At 45.4% G+C, this 21,550-nt stretch overlaps 1 protein-coding gene and 1 long non-coding RNA gene across 51 annotated transcripts in view; one reads left to right on the top strand and one right to left on the bottom strand.

Moving 5' to 3' along the window:
* Positions 1-21,550, top strand: part of SORBS1 (sorbin and SH3 domain containing 1) — a 192,472-nt gene that overhangs the window by 164,236 nt on the left and 6,686 nt on the right. For 38 of the 50 annotated variants that reach the window (XM_083440191.1, XM_083440180.1, XM_083440169.1 and 35 more), the window contains 6 exons: positions 1,244-1,358; positions 2,687-2,812; positions 4,951-5,145; positions 9,692-10,408; positions 13,303-13,419; positions 20,036-20,095. In XM_083440191.1, coding sequence (XP_083296317.1) covers positions 1,244-1,358; positions 2,687-2,812; positions 4,951-5,145; positions 9,692-10,408; positions 13,303-13,419; positions 20,036-20,095 — 1,330 coding nt within the window. The remainder of the gene's footprint in view (positions 1-1,243; positions 1,359-2,686; positions 2,813-4,950; positions 5,146-9,691; positions 10,409-13,302; positions 13,420-20,035; positions 20,096-21,550) is intronic. The other 12 variants (XM_083440183.1, XM_083440170.1, XM_083440187.1 and 9 more) reach the window with 1 other exon arrangement.
* LOC310677597 lies at positions 10,535-16,199 on the bottom strand. The gene is made up of 2 exons (XR_014511316.1): positions 15,361-16,199; positions 10,535-11,979 (listed from the first exon to the last, which is right to left on the bottom strand). It is a non-coding gene; the product is annotated as an uncharacterized lncRNA (long non-coding RNA).

The following is a 21,550-nucleotide window of genomic DNA, read 5'->3' as shown; positions in this document are numbered from 1 at the left end:
TGGTTCGCCAGAAGTGGCTTAGTCATGCTGGCCACATGACCCGGAAGCTGTACGCCGGCTCCCTCGGCCAGTAAAGCAAGGTAAGCGCCTCAACCCCAGAGTCGGCCACGACTGGACCTAATGGTCAGGGGTCCCTTTACCTTTATTCAGTAACCGCGACGACAACAACTTTATAATTGATAATACTTTCATCGTTTATACCCTGCCCATCTGACTTGGGTTGCCCCAGCCACTCTGGGCAGCTTCCAACATATATAAAAGCAAAACATTAAACATTAAAAAAACTTCCCCAGACAGGGCTGCCTTCAGATGTCTTCTAAAGGTGGTATAGTCGCTTATCTCCTCGGCTCGGAGTTGCGTAACTCCATACCCTCCAACATTTCTCCGATGAAAACAAGGGACGTCCTAAGGAAAAGCGGGACATTCCGGGATCAAATCAGAAGCAGAGATGGCTTCTGTAAATCCAGGAATGTCCCTGGAAAATAGGGACACTTGGAGGCTCTGTAATGCTCTACTATGTGACTGTGGTTGCTTCCAAGCTAGTTCTTCCCCCTGGAATTTTAATCTTTTCTCCACTGCTTTTTACCAAGTAGCCAGACAACTTACTTGCCAGCCCATTGCATTCCACGGTTTCGCACATTATCTTCCTGCAGGTTTTTCTAGACCCAATTTATGGTGATTTTTTTGGGTTACAAAATGCAATTGTAGCACCAGCCACCCTAGTATAGCTAGTCCAAGAGGCTCTTATGGGCTCCTTTGCCCTCAAACATTTTCTGTTTGCAGATTCAGTCCAATTTATTGCTTCTTTAAAATAGCGGGCTTAGTGATGGAAAACCTTCATGCCAGTTTCTGATTCAGCTAGGTTCATCTAATTATTTTCATTTTTTAATGGTGAAAAAACTCTGGAGTGGAAGGGTCTTGAATATCAGGGAAAGTGATGCTGAATAATAATAAAGCGTTTTGTTAAATGCTTATGCATAATCTCCATGTTAATTCCATCTAATTGTGGAAAAATAATGTCTCCGCGGCACTAAAGGTCTTACTGTGGAAGTTGACCAGAGGGAGGAATTATTGAGGGAGGTTCTCTAGGTACAGATTTGCCTCTTTTTGGAGCTCTGCAAGAATTTGGATATGGGGAATCTCCAGTAGTGCTTTCAGATAAGGGCATGCATATGCTACTTGTATTAATATTTACAAGAGATGTTAATTGCCCATTAACACATAACCTGTCTGTTTTTAACAGGGAGCTCCCACTGAAGAAAGGGGACGTTGTTTACATTTATAAGCAAATTGATCAGAATTGGTTTGAAGGCGAACACCATGGCAGAGTTGGAATTTTCCCACAATCATACATAGAGGTACTTGTTTTTGTTGTGCAGATACAATGAGTCAAAGTGGTGAGACTTGGTTTGTTTCATTCAATTTATATCTCGCCCATCTTCCCAAAGGAGCAATTTCAAATAAGCCACAAGGTGGAACATTGGTGAGAAATATTTTGCGGCCACATTCATTGTTTAAAACTTACCCAAGATGCTTGAACCATTAAAACTGCTTTACAGTCGCCCCTTACTAGAATTATGCTTCAGATTTGTTCCTGTTGGGTTCAATAAACGACAGACGAGTAGTGAGTGGCATCTGGGAGGCGTCTCAAAGCTGGAGGCTAAGAGTGTCCCTTTTATTGTATATTGGGCTCAATTGCACCATATATGCTAGGTGCTGATTGGATGCAGTGGGCAACGTGGGCAACGTTCAAGCGTCGCACATATTACATACATAGAACATACGCATCAATAGATACAGAGAGAGAGAGCACAAGAACATAACAACCTAAGATAACAACCTAAGATAGATAGGGATGTCTTACGCAGGGATTATAAGAGTGCACTTAACATTCTTCTAGTCTGTGGTAATAAACATGGGAAGTTTATAGTTAGATTAGAGGGTCATGACATCAGCTAAGCTTAGGATCTTTCCGTACCAGGGTCAAACAGAGAAGGCACAAAGTGAGGCACAAAGTGAGTGCTTTTCACCTACGCAGCGTCTCTGAGATATGCAGCAAGGGAACAGACAGACACAGACCAAAAGGGGGGGGGGAAGAATCCCTTTCTAGGCATACACAGGGATCCAGAGAACCCACTCTACAGTTCCAGTGTGTAACACAGAAGTTTTGATTCAGATGCAATGATAAACCACCATTGGATGTTTCTTGGGACTTACATAATTCACCCTTTCCTCATTTTTTTTCATAACATTCCAAAGGGATGGTTTCCAATTGCCAAACCATGGTTTAGACATTGCATCTCAACCGAGTCAGTCAGAAATAGGGTCAAGCTATCTTGCACATCCATGGGACGCAGGTGGCGCTGTGGGTTAAACCACAGAGCCTAGGGCTTGCCAATCACAAGGTCGGCGGTTCGAATCCCCGCGACAGGGTGAGCTCCCGTCGCTCGGTCCCTGCTCCTGCCAACCTAGCAGTCCGAAAGCACGTGGTTTGCCAGCCACATGACCCGGAAGCTGTACGCCGGCTCCCTCGGCCAATAAAGCGAGATGAGCGCCGCAGCCCCAGAGTCGGTCACGAATGGACCCTTTACCTTTACCTATCTTGCACATCCACATCTAACCTGGTATTGGAATCCAATGACTGGGGTCCTCATATCTGCCTTTTGGTGTGTGTGTTTTTTTATAGCTACTCCCTCCCACAGAAAAAGCTCAGCCTAAGAAAACATCACCAATACAAGTCCTGGAATATGGAGACGCTATTGCCAAGTTCAATTTCAACGGTGACACTCAAGTGGAAATGTCCTTCAGAAAGGTACAGGTGTCTTTGGATCATGAAAATCAGCGAGAAAGGTTTTCCCCCTGTTTCTTTCAAAGGAGGCTTTCTATTTTGTTTCCCGGCTGCCCTTGTCTCGCTCCTTTGTAGCTTGGCGAGTGTCTAAGGTGACACTTACCCATGGTTAAGCAAGGCTGCTGGATTCACATGTAGTGCCAAGCCATAATTGAAAGAAGCCAGGCTTTAGAGTTTGGTTTGTTGGCGAACCGTGGTCGGGGTTAACACATGCTGCGAAGCTATGTGTTTTCTCCAAGGCTGGGACGCCCTGGGACATTGAGTGGTAGGAGGAGACCCGGCTCCCAAGAAGGAGCACTGGGCCTGAAGCCAGGAGTGCTTGATGGAATAAGCATTCTTGTGAGCAGGTGGACTTTGCTGCCTCTGTTCAGAAGTGTGGCGGAAGGCAGGATTGTTTGCACAACTTCATGTTATAATAATAATAATAATAATAATTTATTATTTGTACCCCGCCCATCTGGCTGAGTTTCCCCAGCCACTCTGGGCGGCTTCCACAAAGACCAAAAATACACTAAGATGTCACACATTAAAAACTTCCCTGAACAGGGCTGCCTTAAGATGTCTTCTGAATGTCAGGTAGTTGTTTATCTCTTTGACATCTGATGGGAGGGCGTTCCACAGGGTGGGCGCCACCACCGAGAAGGCCCTCTGCCTGGTTCCCTGTAACTTGGCATCTCGCAGTGAGGGAACCGCCAGAAGGCCCTCGGAGCTGGACCTCAGTGTCCGGGCAGAACGATGGGGGTGGAGAGGTTCCTTCCGGTATACTGGGCCGAGGCCGTTTAGAGCTTTAAAGGTCAACACCAACACTTTGAATAGTGCTCGGAAACGTACTGGGAGCCAATGTAGGTCTTTCAGGACCGGTGTTATGTGGTCTCAGCGGCCGCCCCCAGTCACCAGTCTAGCTGCCGCATTCTGGATTAGTTGTAGTTTCTGGGTCACCTTCAAAGGTAGCCCCATGTAGAGCGCATTGCAGTAGTCTAAGCGAGAGATAACCAGAGCATGCACCACATGTTCCTGTGAAGTCTCAGATCCTGGTTCCCTGATCCTGAAAGCTTTGTCCCTGAGCTGTGTTTAGGGAACCTTGAAGCTCCTCTCCTAAGTTGGCTTGATGCATTGCTGGCACCCACGGGCATCTGGATTAATTCCTGCTCTTCTCCTGTCGCAGAGCTTGTACAGTCAGTCTGCTGGAGAAAAGCTTGGCTACTTCATTTAGAAGAAAGTGCACCTTGTCCTTGTTCTTGGGCCAGAGCCAGGGCAGTGATCTTGTGCATACAATGGTTGCCTTTTTCACCTTGTGTTCTGCTTCATTGTTGGGTCTCGGACTGGAATTCAGCAAGTACCAACATCTGACAGTAGCTTTGTGGCCATTCCTGGAACCCTTCCCTCTTGTTCCCTTCCTGAATATGTTCCATCACAGTTTGGCCACCGGTCCAGGAGTTGGGTAGCTGCAGTCATGCTCTCTGTTGCCCCCTGAAAGCAAACTAGAGGGTCTGCAAATCTGATTTCAAATTGGGATCGTGTGTCGAATCCCTTTTAGCCATAGCTGTCAACTTACAGATTTGAAAATAAGGGGCAGAAAGCCCAGCCAGCAGCCAAATAAAGCCTCAAGCGGTGGTTCCCACAGCGCAGCAACCCGGCAAAGGGGATGTAGCAAGGGAAACCACCGTCACCTCTCCGCAGGGAAGCGCTGAGCAAAGGCGAGTCCCCAGTCAACGCGGCCGATTTGATCGGCACAAGGCATGCCAGCTCCACCCCCCAGTCATTCTTAGACTTCTTATTGGGTGAGCAACACAGTCAAGCAACACAGTTGGAGCCTCCCTCCTCCCTGGCCGGCAGGGAGGAAGGGAGGGAGAGGAGCTGCTTCCTTTGAAACCCGGGAAATTTAAGGGACATCATCAATAAGGGACAGCAGCGGGACACAGCACTGGGATAAAGGACTTTCCCGCCAAATAAGGGACGGTTGACAGCTATGCTTTTAGGAGTTCCGTGCAAACCGAAAGCATAGGCGGATGTGCAAATTCAGCTTTCCTACCTGAGCAGCAGGGTTGAAAGTCTTGCTGCAGATCAGGAGCTTGATCTGCCCATTCATGCTTTCTCCGCAGGGCGAGAGGATCACACTGATTCGGCAAGTGGACGAAAACTGGTATGAAGGAAAAATCCCCAGCACTCACCGCCAAGGCATCTTCCCGGTCACCTACGTGGACATTTTCAAGCAGCCTGTGCTGAAGAACACACTAGACTATGGCAGCTTGTCGTTCTGCCACTCCCCAAACCGCAGTCTGACAACATCCCCGCAGGTATCTGCTCTGAATCCAGCCTTGCGAAACCGTAAGGCATTGCTGTTTTTTGCTAGAGAGTCCCTTCCCCTGCTAATGACTCTTGGGTAGTAAGGAGAACACATTTGCCAGCGGTATATTCAAAAGATACATCTTTTGCATCGCCCCGTATGGAGTGGGAGTTGTGGAAAGTGTTGACAATAAACTCACCGTTTAGGAAAGTTCAAACGACCTGTTTCACACACGACACTAAATCAGGCCTTGCTCTGAGAGAGGAGATTGTGGTGGTCTTTCTTGGTTCTGCTGCTGCAAGCTAAGCATGTTGGCATAGCCCAGGTTTGTGTGTTTGCCTTGCTCCAGACAAACCATGACCCATAACCCAAGAATTGTTCTTGGTTTACTACTTGTAGTTTGGGGAAGGCAAACCATGAGTTAAATCACGGCTGTTCTTAAAGCAGCATCGGGAGCAGAGGAGCAAGGCAGCCACAAGCTATCAAAGAGCCTCCACGCCCATTCGTTTGCATTAAGCCATGGTTTGGCTTAGAGTTACATGCAAACTGAGCCAAAGCGATTTCGGCGAGAGTGAACTAAACAGGGCCATACAATTGTTCCTTAAAGGGCTTTGCCTATGCATTCCTCCTTAACTTTGAGCAGGAATTGGAACTTTGCACCAATAATTCTAGTGTGACAGAGTGTGTACATTGCTCAGAGGCAAGCACAGTTTTAGAAAATAGCTTTAGAAATGGCAAAGCCCAGAGGATAGCCTTATACTTTTTTAAAAAAATAAGCAGCCATGTGGTAAAATTGGTAAGCACCCGCTTCTTAATGAACCACACGCACATATTTTTAAAATAGTTCCTAAACAGCATAAGCACGGGTAGAAAGTAGTTGTACATTTCCCCCTCCTGTTCCAGCTGCTCAGTATCTACCAGAGCAATGCTGACTTTGTTCCTAGAAGGGTGTTGTGTTATGCTTGGGATTTTAAGAGACGCTTCCCGAGCTGCTACAGAAAATCTCCTGGAAAGCAGTTTGGCAGTGATTGAGGAACAAAAAAAGGAAACAAGCACATGCGTGATAAGAGGGAGGCTTCCGTTCCTATGAAAATATATTGCCTGCCAAGCCTTTAGATGACAATCATGAATGCAGTTAGGCAGCTTTAGTTTTTCTGAAGACCACAAGATGGATTCCGCCTAACCAGCAGGATTGCAGCTTTAGTTGGGCAGGACCGATTGGGTCAAACTAGTCCTGAAATGAGCAACTGATTGTCTCTGCAGTTCATTGTCCTGTACCACTGGCCCAAAGGAGGTCTCTTAGGAGTTGGGTGCACAGGTATCAACAGCGCCAGAGTGATCAGTTCTAGTGCTTTTATTAAAAAAGGGTGCAGACTTAACAGCAAAGCAGCCTGTTGGGTCTCCTAGCTTTGTTGGACGGACACTGCACCCAAACATACATTCTGTATATATACAAAGCAGCATATATCATTTTATCTAGGACCCCCCATCACTTAAGGGACGCGGGTGGCACTGTGGGTTAAACCACAGAGCCTAGGACTTGCTGATCAGAAAGTCGGCAGTTCGAATCCCCATGGCGGGGTGAGCTCCCATTGCTTGGTCCCTGCTCCTGCCAACCTAGCAGTTCGAAAGCACATCAAAGTGCAAGTAGATAAATAGGTACCGCTCCAGCGGGAAGGTAAACAGTGTATCCGTGCGCTGCTCTGGTTCGCCAGAAGCGGCTTAGTCATGCTGGTCACATGACCCGGAAGCTGTACGCTGGCTCCCTCGGCCAATAAAGCTAGCTGAGCACGCAACCCCTGAGTCGGTCAGGGGTCCCTTTACCTTTATTAAAAGGAGGGACGTGATAAGAGGTTTATAACAGTGAGGAGAAAGGGCATAGAAAGAATTCTTTCTACCTCCGTGAAAATCCTAGACTCTATGCAAAGACTAAATTGAGTGAGAGTAGATGCAGGAAAGAGAAAATGAAACACTTTTTTACATGTAATCTCTGGAATCTGCAATCACGAGATGTGGTGGTGTGAAAGGATTTAGATGGCAAGCCTGATAACAGTTCCTTGCTCTGCTGCGGTGAGATCAGCCATGAACCCGGGCCTTCTCCAAACTACAAGTGGTAAACCAAGAACAATTCTTGGTTGTGGCTCGTGGTTTGTCTGGAGCAAGGCGAAAAACCAAGCCTGGGTTTCGGCTGGCAGGCTTAGCTCGCAGCAGCAGAACAGAGGAGGAAGGCCACCGCAACCTTCTCTTTGGGAACTGCCAGGTTGAGAGGCGCTAGGCTACCGACTGGCGGTTGCTGGGGAGGAAGAGCAAGGGATGGCTAATGCCTTTATGGCTTCTGTGCTTCCCGGAAACATTGTGAGAAGCAGGATGTGGAACAACGGGGAACTTTACACCTGTGCTGTTCAAGTACTTAAACACAGTGGTGCCCATGAGGCCCATGTACTTGCACTTTGACGTGCTTTCGAACTGCTAGGTGGGCAGGAGCAGGGACAGAGCAACGGGAGCTCACCCCATCATGGGGATTCGAACCGCCGACCTTCTGATCGGCAAGTCTTAGGCTCTGTGGTTTAACGCACAGCGCTACCCGCATCCCTGTCCCTCCTTTTAGTCACCTGCATTTACAAGACCCCAAATGCTTTCAATTTTTACTTGGGAAGGCTGACCCTGGTCATTTTGTCTGGCTTCTTGTGCATTCAAGCTCTTACCATTTTTCTAGGTGGGGCGACCAGAACTGTTCCAAATGTCACTACACCCGGAAGGCATTAGAATCCTGGCAGTGTTATATTCCATGGCATTTGACATTCATTATTACGTTAATTACTCTCCCTTCTCCACAAGGTCCTGGGTTGGGCTACAACAATGTAAAATACAACATAGAAAATAGTTCAAACCAATTGCAATCGCAACCAGAGTGGGTCCTAGCTATCTATTGCTGCAGTACACAGATGTAACATTTTTCGCCACCCCAACACTTGTTCCTAGTCATCATCAGTATAGATGTGAAGCTGCAATATCCATCCCAACATGTATCACTTTACATTTCCTCACATCGAAAAAGAATAACAGGAGGACAGATGGAGGCAAAGTAGGAGCACAGATGGCTGTTTACTCTGCCAAAAGCATTCTGAATTTAAAATCCCTCTCCAAGGACACTGCACCATATATATTTTTTAAAAAAACGAAATGTAGCGAAAACTAAACTCAGGAATATAATTCATAGAAGGTACTAAAGGCAGCTATAATGGGGAATGACCAAATAATAAATAATAATATAATAATAATTTATTATTTATACCCCACCCATCTGGCTGGGCTTCCCCAACCACTCTGGGCGTCTTCCAAAAAAATATTAAAATACTGTAATACATCGAACATTAAAAGCTTCCCTAAACAGGGCTGCCTTCAGATGTCTTCTAAAAGTCTGGTGGTAGTTGTTCTCTTTGACATCTGGTGGGAGGGCGTTCCACAGGGCGGGCGCCACCACCGAGAAGGCCCTCTGCCTGGTTCCCTGTAACTTGGCTTCTCGCAGTGAGGGAACCACTAGAAGGCCCTCGGTGCTGGACCTCAATGTCCGGGTAGAACGATGGGGGTGGAGACGCTCCTTCAGATATACTGGACCAAGGGATTTTGATGGCCACCTTCCCATCTCATGAAATCTCCCATCAGACTATGTTGCTCAGGCCAAACGTCTAACCAGACTGCATTTCCTCCCCCCACCGCCCCCCCCCCCATCTTTTGGCTTGTAAATATCCAAGAATTACCCCAAAGCTTTTCCTCAGCCAACAAGCCGCAGTTCCGTAATGCAATACGAAAAGAACATGAGAAATCGGGAATGGGGCACTAGCATTATAACCAGTAAAAAAATAATGCAATATAAACACCATGTCTGAATGCAAGCTGTGTAATTCTGTTAAATGAACAGAAACCATTATAAACTTCATATGAAAGAAATGTTAAATTTTGATATAGGGCAAGACGTGCTGAAGAAAAACCGCCTGCGTGTCTTTCTTCCCCCGAAAATCAGTATTTTTCTCATGGTGGTGCCCCAATACCATAAGTAACATCTGGCACAGCTAAATAAACACAATTTCAGGGATCATGAGCAGCAAGAGAATTTCGCCTTCCTCCCACCCCACCCATACTGGATTTTTAAATCCCCCACTCCCAGCTTTTTAGGGAATTTGCAGCAGCCAGCTTGCGTCCCTCCTAGAATCATGTCTTCATGGCACCCTTATTGAACCATATACTGAAACCTGCATATATCTACCTTCATGTATCTGCAGAACTTGACGCCTGCTGTCAGTAGTGCCTGTATGCTCTTGCAAACGCTTGTTTCCATTCCTCTATCTCTGAACCTTTGAAACACCCTAAATTGTCAGTGCTCAGCCATGCACTGGTTCTTCCACTTTTTTCCATTCTTTTGCTGTGCACTCTTCATTTATTATTATTATTTTTAATAACCATTTTCTTTCTTTCTTTCTTTCTTTCTTTCTTTCTTTCTTTCTTTCTTCCTTTCTCTTCCTTTCTCTTCCTTTCTTGTTTTCTTTTTTGTCAAGTCTCCCAGTTCTGAGCTGCTTTTCACACCAACTCCTCCACCTTTGGCCCCAATGCGCCCAGCCCTGTCTCCTGAGTTGCAGGCCGTCACCTCCGAGTGGATTTCCCTCACCTTGGGGGCACCCCGTGGCCACGCTCCACCCATCACCCCTCCATTACCACCTCTTCCCGATGCTTCTCTCTGCAACGTCGACTATCTCACCCCTTCGGCAGTGGCCAGCCCTTCGCCTTCCATCAGCCTCCATCCCTCTAACATGTCCAGTTCCTCAACCCCGACCTCTTTCGTCTCCCCGCTGCCTCCCTCCCCTTACGAGCCGCAGTCGCCCGCCCAAAACCTCAGCCTGGTGGCTCGGCAAACCGAAGAGAAGTTTGCTAGCTCCCCTTCCCCGCAAATGAGCTACTGCGATGCGCCTTGCAGCCCCGACAGCTTCCTCTCAGAGCTCAGCGATGCCACTGAACGCCAAGGCAAGTTGCAGAAGAGCCGAGGGCCGAGCCGGAGAATGGAGAGGGAGGATTGCGTTACGGCCAACAGAAGTTGCGGTGGCATCCCTGAGATCTGTAGGGCGAGGGGCCTGTCAGAGCCGGAGAAGGCCATTAGCTCACAAAAGAAACCTCTTCACACCATTGAGGAGAGCACGCTGTATCAGGAGCAGGGAGGTAGCCCCATGTGCAGTTATAAGCAAGTTGAACAAAGGGAAAATCAAAGCAGGCCCTTCAAGGTATTTCTTCTGCATGAGTGTCCTGAGGTTAACATCGCTGTACGTTTGAGTGTTGCCTGTGTGTGCTACTGACCCGGGTTGCAGCTCACACTAGCTCAGTGTTTCCCAGACTTGCATCTCCAGCTGTTTTGTTTTTTTGGACTACAACTCCCATCATCCCTTGCTAGCAGGACCAGTGGTCAGGGATGATGGGAACTGTAGTCCAAACACAGCTGGAGACCTAAGTCTGGGAAACACTGTTCTAGCTGGTATATTCCTTCTAGCTTGACGGTAACTAACAACAAAACTTTGTCCCCTGAGCCGGTTGCGTTGGAAGAGTCAACAGAGTGAAGATCATTTTGGGATGGGTCCCAGGTTGAGAAGTGGTTCTCATATATAGCCTAGTCCAGGGTGTTATGATGTTCTCACCCTGGGCCAGCAGGGGGATACTGTAGATAGTTATGCAAATAAGGGATCGAAAGTGACGTTCAGTGATTGGATAGTTTTAGAAAGTTGTTACAGTAACGTTGTACTGGAGCTCTATATAAGCAGGCTGACTGAACCCTTCAGTTCTGTCCTGGCCTATGAATAAATAAGAGCTGTTTGGAGAATCGCTGTGTCGTCTGATATGTTCACCCACAACTTAACACTGGCGACGAAGGTGGGATGGATGGACAGCAGAGCACAGCCGGATGCAGCCACCCTCTGAGCAGAGCTGAATCACTGAGCTGAAACACCAAGCGAAATCACTGAATGTCACTTTCGATCCCTTATTTGCATAACTATCTACAGTATCCCTCTGCTGGCCCAGGGTGAGAACTTCAGTACATAACACCAAGCTTTCCAAAGTGTGTGTCGCGACACGTTAGTGCGTCGGCTGCAGTGTGCAGCTGTGTTGTGCGAATGTCCCTGGAAAGGGGTTAGTTTGACCTTCGGTTTGCTAGTAAAACTGAATTACTGTGTCCTGAAAGGATGCACGTCTAAAAAGGGTGTGACCGACATGAAAAGTTTGGAAAGCTCTAGCCTAGTCTGTTGGACGGTGGCTCTCAAAGGATGTGTCTTGAGAGCAGCTTTGCTTTCGTGATCCGAGGAATGCTGTAGGCGAAGTAGCTGTAGTCCGCGTTCCCGTAAGATGTTAGGACCCTGCTCAGGTATCCCAAATGGAAAACACTCTTTAAGCTATGGTGTCATTTAGCAAAACTGATGCACTCACCCAGACAACTGCTAATGGTAATCTTGAGGGGTGGTGGTGGAGGAGTGCAGTGAAAAAGCTTCGTCTCTGGTCCTCCAGGGAAAGGGCTTCTCATTGCCTTCCTCTGCCTCCAGCATATACCGTATTTTTTGCTCTATAAGATTCACCCCCCCCCCTAAAAAGTAAGGGGAAATGTGTGTGTGTGTTATGGAGCGAATGCAGGCTGCACAGCTATCCCAGAAGCCAGAACAACAAGAGGGATCGCTGCTTTCACTGCGCAGCGATCCCTCTTGCTGTTCTGACTTCTGAGATTCAGAATATTTTTTTTCTTGTTTTCCTCCTCCAAAAACTAGGTGCGTCTTGTGGTCTGGTGCGTCTTATAGAGCAAAAAATACGGTATCTATTGCTTTTCCAGCCACCCAATTTCATTGAGGGTTTGAACCTCAGCAGAACTGGCAAGCCTATGGTACTATCAGCCAGACAGTGAAAGTACCGTATTTACTCGAGTCGAATGTGCCATCGAATCTAACGCGCACCTCAGTTTTCAGAACCTTGAAACGAAAGAAAGAGAGCATTTGCCGGCAAATGTAAATGTGCTGTTGAATCCAAAGTGCACCTTAATTTTCACAATGTAATTTGGCCCCAATACGGTGAGCATTGGCTTTGAGTAAATACGGTAGGTAGTTGGCTGCAGGGCTGGGTCTTTTGCATAGGAGGACAAAAAATATGGTTGCTGTGGGGCTGTTCAAAACTGGAGAGGAATTTATTAGTTTACGTCCGTCTCAGAAGGGGAGATGATAGTACTCCCCAACAAGTTGTAGACCTGGACTAGTAACATGCAGGCTGGGAAAACTCTTAGCAGCACCAAAGGTGTTTATTTCAGCTGGATGAAATATACTCGGAGTCGAGAGTGGATTTCATGCTCTTTATTCAGCTCATAGTGGTGAGGAGGAATGGAAATTCCCCCAGAATGTCTGCTTTATATACATTATTTACACAATGGGCTGCACGTGATTGGCTAATTCCGGGATTCTCCTGTAGGCCAATCAGGTTGTGGATTCACTTCCATCTGGAGCTGGATTGGGTGGCTCCTGCAGACCAATCATACTGCTGTATTGTTCTAGGACCAATCAGACTGCTGCATTTTGGATCCTATTGTTCTAGGACCAATCAGACTGCTGCATTTTGGATCCTATTCAACTCAGTACATAACACCAGATCTCATACATTGGTTTTGGCATAAGGCTGCGTACACACAATACATGAAATTTGCCTCTCTCCTGCCCCAAAGAATCCCTGAAAGTGTAGTTTGCCCTTGCAAAGCTACACTTCCCAGACCCCTTACAAACTACAGCTGTCAGCTTTAAAATGTACTTTTAAAATGCATGGTGTGTGCCTAACCCCTTGAGACCTGTGGAGGAACAACTGGAAAGGGATAGAATTTGTAAGTAAATATCCAGGTGCACACTAATTCTTGTCTCAATGTTTTCAGGGGAGTCGTGTCATTGAGCTAACAACATTCATTCAAAGCCCATTAAGCTTGCGATACTAATATGGATCCCGGCAACTTTGAAAAGGCATGCCTGTTTTTTTGCATGGACTTATTGACGATATTTGCACCGAGTTCAGAACACGTTTTCTTGTTTGTAAGAGCATCATTGCTGCAATGATGTGTCGACGGGTCATTTCCCTTTGCTGACCAACTTTTCCTTCCTTTTAAAAGTCTGTCAACGCAAAACCATTCTCTCCATCTACTCTTCTGTCTCCCTCTGCAATTTCTTCCTTTGCGGTTAGAACACAAGTACCTCCCAGACTCTCACGCACGGTCAACGTCCCACAGGTAATCACGGGAGTTTGGGGACTGGGGGGAATGTCATCGATTGATATTTCATGCTCACTGCTGTTGCTTGTCAACATGTGAATTTCAGAGGTCAAGTACATCTTTTATATTTAGTAAATTGCTATGTGTATTAGATTAGGTTGGACTGATAAATACTGTATTTTTTGCTCTATAAGACTCACTTTTTCCCTCCTAAAAAGTTAGGGGAAATGTGTGTGCGTCTTATGGAGCGAATGCAGGCTGCGCAGCTATCCCAGAAGCCAGAACAGCAAGAGGGATTGCTGCTTTCACTGTGCAGTGATCCCTCTTGCTGTTCTGGCTTCTGAGATTCAGAATACTTTTTTTCTTGTTTTCCTTCTCCAAAAACTAGGTGCGTCTTGTGGTCTGGTGCGTCTTATAGAGCGAAAAATACGGTACATTGTTGCTGCCTTAATCTGAGCCAGAGACTATCTAAGACAGGCATAGGCAAACTCCAGCCCTTCATCATCCCTGACCACTGGTCCTGTTAGCTAGCGATGATGGGAATTGTAGTCCCAAACATCTGGAGAGCCGGAGTTTGCCTATGCCTGATCTAAGAGCCAACTGTCTGCTCTGACTACCAAAAGTAAAAGAAATGTACAACACCAAGCACAAAAGGCGTGAGGGAGGAAACTTTAAAACAGTACTTGAATTTTATAAAATAGCAGAAAGGCCTTAGGAAACGCTCAAGCCATTTCAGTTCAAAACCTTCTTCAGGGTCACAATACAGTTCCTATTAAAGCAATAGCACGTCTTAATTAAGGTATTGCCTTAACAGGAAAATGGTATTCCTTGTTCCCCGCAAGGAGACTTTAAGTAAAACATGTCGGCCATTTTATAGGTCCTTCCTACTATTTTATACCATGGTGTTTTTTTAGAGCTGTTTTGATATTTTTGCCTGTGTTTTATTTTTCTGGCTGTTATTCTGACTGCTAGCAGCCTCTCAAGATCTTCCTTTTTCAGCCGTATAAATTGGATCCTGTCTTCATTGAGAATATTAATTGGTTGGGTTTAAGGTCGTTAGCTTCACAAGCGGTTAGTTCAAATGGTTGAACTAACCCTGTGGGGTGGGAAACATTTTCATTATGTGGAAAAAGTTGTATCTGGTGTTAATTAATAGGTAATAGTGGCCTAGATGGGCCAAGATCTGACTCAATGTAAATCATTTTACTATATTCACAGGGATGAATAAGGTACATTTATGGAACACTGCCTAATGTGCTAAATTAGCACAGGCCCTATTAATCTCAGCCAGGATTCCATGTTACTGTCCTTATATAAACTGTGCATAACTTTTTGGCAAGGCAAGGTTTTTGTGTCGGAATCACGTGGCTAGGTTCCCTTGCTATTTGTTAAGCTTTCATTGGCAGTGAGAGAGGTTGGGGGTCCCAGGGCATGGATGGTGGTCTGCAATGAATTCTGTTTGCTTGTGTTAGGGAGGGGTTGTTAGGTCAACTTACCTATGCTATCAGTGGGTTCTTGCTGTTGTCTTGTTGGGCTGTGTGTGCAATAAAGGGGGGGAGCTACACCGGGGTGAAGGTGTCCTCTTTTATTTTTCACTGTGCTAGTTTCAGTTTCTTCGTTAGCTTTTCTGAGAGGGCTGTTTCCCATATGGTTTGGTACCAGTGGTCCATGTTCACTCCTAACAGGTCCGGTACGGCAAAGTACTGTATTTTTGCTCTATAAGACTCACTTTTTCCCTCCTAAAAAGTAAGGGGAAATGTGTGTGCGTCTTATGGAGCGAATGTAGGCTGTGCAGCTATCCCAGAAGCCAGAACAGCAAGAGGGATTGCTGCTTTCACTGCGTAGCGATCCCTCTTGCTGTTCTGGCTTCTGAGATTCAGAATATTTTTTTTCTTGTTTTCCTCCTCCAAAAACTAGTCTTGTGGTCTGGTGCATCTTATAGAGCGAAAAATACGGTACATTACAAAGAGAGACTTTGTCTGTGTGGACAACCCTGCGTGGGGGACCTGTGCCAACATTTATTGCAGTGCCTATTATATATAGACCCAAGAGACCGATCTATAAAACCCTTGTTTATGAATGGAACACATCTGAATAGGTTGGAAAGGGTGTAATGGCTGCTGAGCGACACTGACGACTTTGTTACTTATAAAGTAGCACTCTATGCGTTGATAGCTAAAAAGATCAGGAGGAAAGAACTAGAAAAAAAATAGCAGTCAACTGCAAAGGAGATTCGGATATTTAATTTGACACATCTTACCTGAGAATCTTCTGCTCTTCTATTTAATGCAACAAATAATTTTAGTAGCCGCGACCGTGGTTTTATTGTATGTGTGTTGCCTGATTATTTTTATGGTTATTGTTGTCTTTCTTTTTGCTCTCCTTCTGAATGATGCCATGGCCTATGGCTAGTGCTATAAAAAGTTTAACTGGAACTGAAACTGGTCCCGCCAGTGTCTAGTTATGACGCTCCTGGCTGCTGAGGGTAGCTGGCTTAAGAGTTTTTTGTAGCGTGAATGTGCATTATCGTCTTAGAACATATTCAGTAAGGCCAGTTCTGAAGCGTCTTCTAATACCTGCTTTGTTATTTTGCATACTTCTAGTAGGACTGATGTCCAAAAGTGTTTGATTTTGGGGCAGTCCCACCATATATGGAGGCAAGTGCCTGTAGAGGGGCAACCTCTCCAGCATTTTTGTGAGGTTTCTGGGTATATCAGCACCAATTTACGTGGTGTTAGGTACCATCTGTAGATACGTTTCTGGGCGAGTTTCCCTTTGTTTTGGCTGAGATTAAAGGGTGGTTTATTTCGTAACGTATGCCATGCTCCCATTGTTTTTTGATTGAGATGAGGAGGTTTGTGGGATTCTGGAGCAGTACAGTGGTGCCTCGCAAGACAAAAAGAATCCGTTCCGCGAGTCTCTTCGTCTAGCGGTTTTTTCGTCTTGCGAAGCAACCCCATTAGCGGATTAGCGCTATTAGCAGCTATTAGCGGCTATTAAAGGCTTAAGGGATTAGCGGATTAGCTGCTAAAAGGCTATTAGCAGCTTAGTGCCTTAGAAAAAGGGGGTGGGGAGCGGAAAAAAATCGCAGGAACTCGCAAGACATTTTCGTCTTGCGAAGCAAGCCCATAGCAAATTCGTTTTGCGAAGCACCTCCAAAACGGAAAAACCTTTCGTCTAGCGGGTTTTCCGTCTTGCGAGGCATTCGTCTTGCGGGGCACCACTGTATTTTGTTATTTGTGGATAGCATCTCTTTGCCATGTCCCTCTGCTGTCAGGAGTCTTTTGAAGGTGGTCAAAGGCCTAGTGGGTGCTGTTTTTATTGCTGGGGTGTTTAAGAAGGCATGTAGCTGGTAGGGTGTTAGCCAGGGTATTTGGGTATCCCCTAGTTTGTCTTGTATTTCTTACGTCGGTATGGGTTTATAGGCATCTGTTAGGTGGTGTAAGGCTTTGGCTTGCCAAGTTTTTACTTGGAAGTTTGGGGCTGTGTGATGGAGTCGTGGATTGTGGGCCCAGGGAGGTTAGTTGGGATGGGCTTGGAGACAGTTTGCCTACTTTTTCCTTCCATGTTTTAAACATGGACTGTGTGGACCTGTTTAGGGTTGCTGGGATTTTCCTTAGTTTGCTTTGGAAGAATGAGTATGCTATGGCGGGGGTGTTTTCGATTGTGTCTATTTTCACGTGTGCCTATTGTTTCGTCTCGTCTTCTGGGATGTACGGGATTATGTGGCGCACTTGGTTGGTGAGGTGTAGTTTGGTCAGAATCGAGTATACACTTCTAAAATTAATGCTGAATACATTACTTCTGGTAAACGAGCTGCATAACCGCTAGAGGGCCATGAAAATTTGTGTTCCAGGATTTTTAGACTCGACTACCCATGTACTATCTGAAACCAAAGGGGCTCATTGGTTGCCAGATGTGAAATATATTGCCATTCTTTTTAGCTCTCCAACCTATCCTATCTCAGTGTTTCTCAAATTTGGGTCCCCAGCAGCTGTTGGACTACAACTCCCATCATCCCTAGCTAGCAGGTCCCATGGTCAGGGATGATGGGAGTTGTAGTCCCAAGTCTGAGAAACGCTACTAGATTGCAGCCTCCCAAATACAGGGTCACAGGTTTGGAACCTTCCCCCAAACTCATAACAGTAGTCTTAGAAAAGAAAAACCAAAGTGACAGAGTTTTTGGTTTGTTTTTTTTTAAAAAAAGGAAAACACAAAGGTGTGATCAGTTGTCTGTCCTTTTCTGAACGGAGGGCACTAAACACTGGATGTGTTTGTGTGTATGTCATGCTACTAGCTGGAAGATCACATAATCCGGACTCTCAACAGCTAATTAGTGAGTGGCAAGGTGTTGCGCTAATTGCAGTAGGATGCAAGGCACAAGGTGTTGTCTTCCAAGCCAATAGATGATGCAACAATTTGCCCTGCAACACACAACGTCTTGATAAGCTAGAACAGCCCTTGCCAGCTACCCATTACAGACACAGTAGGAATTGAGAGACAAGTTGGGAGCTGAGTACATAGAACTGAGGTGCTCTTTGGTAACAATACAGCTGAAAGGACCTTTTTCACCTGTTATGAAGCCGAATCATAGAAATCATAAGGGAGAGGTTACGTATCATAATTTCAACGATCCGAAAGACCACTTTACTCAATTTGTTCTCCCTAGATTCTGTCTTGAGAGTTTCAGGAGACTGGTTAAAGTCTCCTGAGCTTATCTCTTGCTTAAATGGATGTCGTTGCTGTGTTGGGTTCTTTGAAATGGGAATTGAAACAGCACAGCTCTTGCCATCCATCGAGAGATTTTTGTATGTGAATGAATAAGCGCCGTAAAAAATGAATCTGACTTGTGTGCCTGAGCCCAAATGCATTCTTCTGCAGCTGACATTTATGTCTGTGAATTGTGACGGCTTGTGCCCAGTAACTTGAATGTACTGTCCTTCCATCTAAGTGGAAAATTGCCACAGTAGACATTCCCAGTTATATAAAAGGGAGAGAGAGAGATAGAGAAAAGGGAAATGAGTCGAGGCTAGCAGCAAAGTGTAAACTTGGAAGCCTTCCTATCTACATCACTTGTGCCTGCTTCTCATATGCCCAGAAAGGACTCCAATTTGTTCTTTTCCCCCCAAGAGGGGCAGCTGTGGTCATAGCAGCTTAAAGGCAAATAAATATATATTCTGGTCTAAGCTTTTGTGGCTGGAGTACGATCTTAAATTGGCAGGCGTACATACCACTTTGTAAAACCGTGTTGACGTGGGTTTGCCACCCCCACCCCGCTTTACAATCAAGCGGTTTATAAATTTTGTAAATAAAATAATAAATGCACACGTTTTGGGGGAGGGATTAAGAGGTCCGCAGGTACAGAAATGCCTAAAGCATAAGAATAATATAATCTAATAATAAATAAGTAACATAATCATTATATAATAAACCACAAACCACGACAATTGCATTAAAGCAACACAAACACCCTAGCTCACAAACTGGTGAGCTAATTTTCATGCAGTGGAATTTAAAAAAAAAAAGCATAATCTTGATTAATCTAGGTGACATAATTGCATTTCCTGGTCAGTTATATTTCAGCCATTTTGCACAGTTGTTTCCTTTGTGGGCCCATTTGCTTTCAAACTGGTTGATAAAGGGGTTGAAACTTGGGTGCATCCCAGTTTCATAAAACAGTGGTACCTTGGAAGTCGAATGGAATCTGTTCCGCAAGTCCGTTCGACTTCCGAAAATGTTCGAAAACCAAGACTTGGCTTCCGATTGGCTGCAGGAGGTTCCTGCAGCCAATTGGAAGCCACGGAAGTCGCGACGGATGTTCAAGTTTCCAAAGAACTTTTGCAAACCAGAACACTCACTTCCGGGTTTGTGGCGTTCAGGACCCAAACCGTTCGTCTTGCAAGTCGTTCGAGATCCAAGGTACGGCTGTAGTTTATTCATTTACTAAAAATCTCCTTAATAGGAAACATGGGTGATCAACTGCCTACCTATTTGGAAGCAAAATGGTCCCACATGAAAAGTAAAGAACATACCTAAGGACCTCCATAGGTGTGTAAATATAAATGAGTAAATTAAAAGAAAAAGTTAACGTGCTTGATGCTTGCATGTGCTTCTATATATAAAAAGCGCGCACCCACCCACCCGGTGACCGTCAGGAGTTACAGAATGTTGAGGGCAAAAGAATAAGAAAATTCTAGGTTAATTCATCTCATTGTCTGGCAAATCCTATCATCAGGGGCTCCAAAGTGCATTTTCTTGCTCCAAGCAGTTCTCATAGGTATTCTGCACATTTCCGTTTCCTCCCCTGGTAATTCCCCTTTAAATCATGGAGTCTAGAGTTTGTGCTCTTTTGTGTCCTTCCAGAGGAACTGTGCCATAATATTTTTTTGAACATCGGTCTTTGTTTTGCTAACCCATCATTTCATCTTCTAGCTCTTCTTCTTCTAATCCTTCTTGCCAGAGTCACAGTGTGTGCTCTACGGCACAGCTGTTTAATAATATCCAGCGGCGAATGACATTTATGTCAAATTTCCCTTGTTTATTTTTGTTTTGCTTTCTTCCTATGATTTGAATTTGACTTGCTAGTGCATTTGCTAAAATGTCTCCCTTACCATGTGCTTTGGTGATCACACAGCCTTCTCATCATTCATTGAGGCCAGGACCAGATCTCACAGAATCTGAAAAGAGCTATGTGGTAAGATCGCCTGAGATTCATATCTGCAGCCCCATTTTAGCATTGTTCATACAAGCGCCATTCTCTCTTATTTCCATTTCATAGTTTTGGAGGTGTAAGCAAAACAATACCGTACACAAGAGGTACCAGCAGACTCGGAGTAATCCTGAGGTTTGCAGGTGCTTTATAAAAAAAAAAAAATCTTTAGAAAGGAACCCTAAAGGGAGCAAACACCCCCTAACCATTTTCATAGGAACTCAGTGGCATGAAATGTTGTCTGACTGAGGTTGGGTGGGATTGCGAGAACCACCTGGGAGAGGGAATGGAATGGCTGAAAAGTGGAAAAGTGAGGAGGAAGAGATACACGGGTGTTGACATGAGGTTGAATAAACCATCTCATTTTCTGGACAGGTCATTTCCTAATTCACCCTGAGGAGCTATTTTAAATGTTTCTGGAGGTAGAAGTCCAAAGATTGTTATATAGCAGGGATTGAGAAGAACTGTGTCCTCATTCAAAACAAACCAAAATGGAAGGAGGAAATCAGAAAACCCTCCAAGTGTCCCTATTTTCCAGGGACAGTTCTGGATTTTTCAGAAGCTGTCCCGGTTTCTGATTTCATCCTGAAATGTCCATTTTTTCCTTAGGATGTCCCTATTTTCATTGGAGAAATGTTGGACAGTATGGAATAGAATGTCCCTATTTTCATCAGAGAAACGTCGGAGGGGACGTACTCTTATTTATATTGGAGAAATGTTGGAGGGCATGGAACAAGCCCCAGGCTAGTGAGCACAGTCACTTGACCCAAAATGAGGCCTGACTTGTGGGAGGAGAGAGCAAAAACCAGAGTGACCGTATCCCTGAACCAGAAGTACCTCAGCCTGCAACATTTTGGTGCAGCGCTGCACTCATAAAGCACCTGTTACCAGCTTCTTTGACATCATAGTCTAGACGTGCCAGTATTTTGGGGGGAAAGGAGCCCCAAATGCCAGAGCTGGGCAGAGCGGGTTTGGTTATGTGAACAATGATATTTTTTTTGACTCTCAACCCTAATTATTTTGCCACCGCTGTCCCAAGTACACAAGATGGAGGCTCTGGTTGCAGGTTGAGCTGAACCAGGTGCCATCGCAAACACCTGGCTTCTATGTGGTGCGCAGTTAGGCCATTGCAACAGGAGCTGAAATTTTCTGAAACAAAGGCTACTGTAGACAAAGCAAACACAGGCATTAAATATCTGTAGCATTGGGGGGAGAACTTCAGTTGCATGCATGTGATGTGTTTTGAAATGACGCACTCAGAGCTGGAAGATGTGAACTTGAGGTCCTTGCTAATTCCAGTATCTTTTGCTGCTACTGCTTTGTTACAAATACGTCAATCTATATATCTAAAACTAAATAGCAAACTCTTCTGTATCTTGCCTCTGTTTTTCCATGCTTTCCACCTGGATTCCTCTACACTTCACTGGCTGGATCTACCAC

Source organism: Podarcis tiliguerta (genome assembly GCF_965153285.1).
Source record: "Podarcis tiliguerta genome assembly, chromosome: 5".
In the NCBI taxonomy this organism is placed as follows: domain Eukaryota; kingdom Metazoa; phylum Chordata; class Lepidosauria; order Squamata; family Lacertidae; genus Podarcis; species Podarcis tiliguerta.
This window is presented reverse-complemented; position numbering and strand designations above follow the sequence as displayed.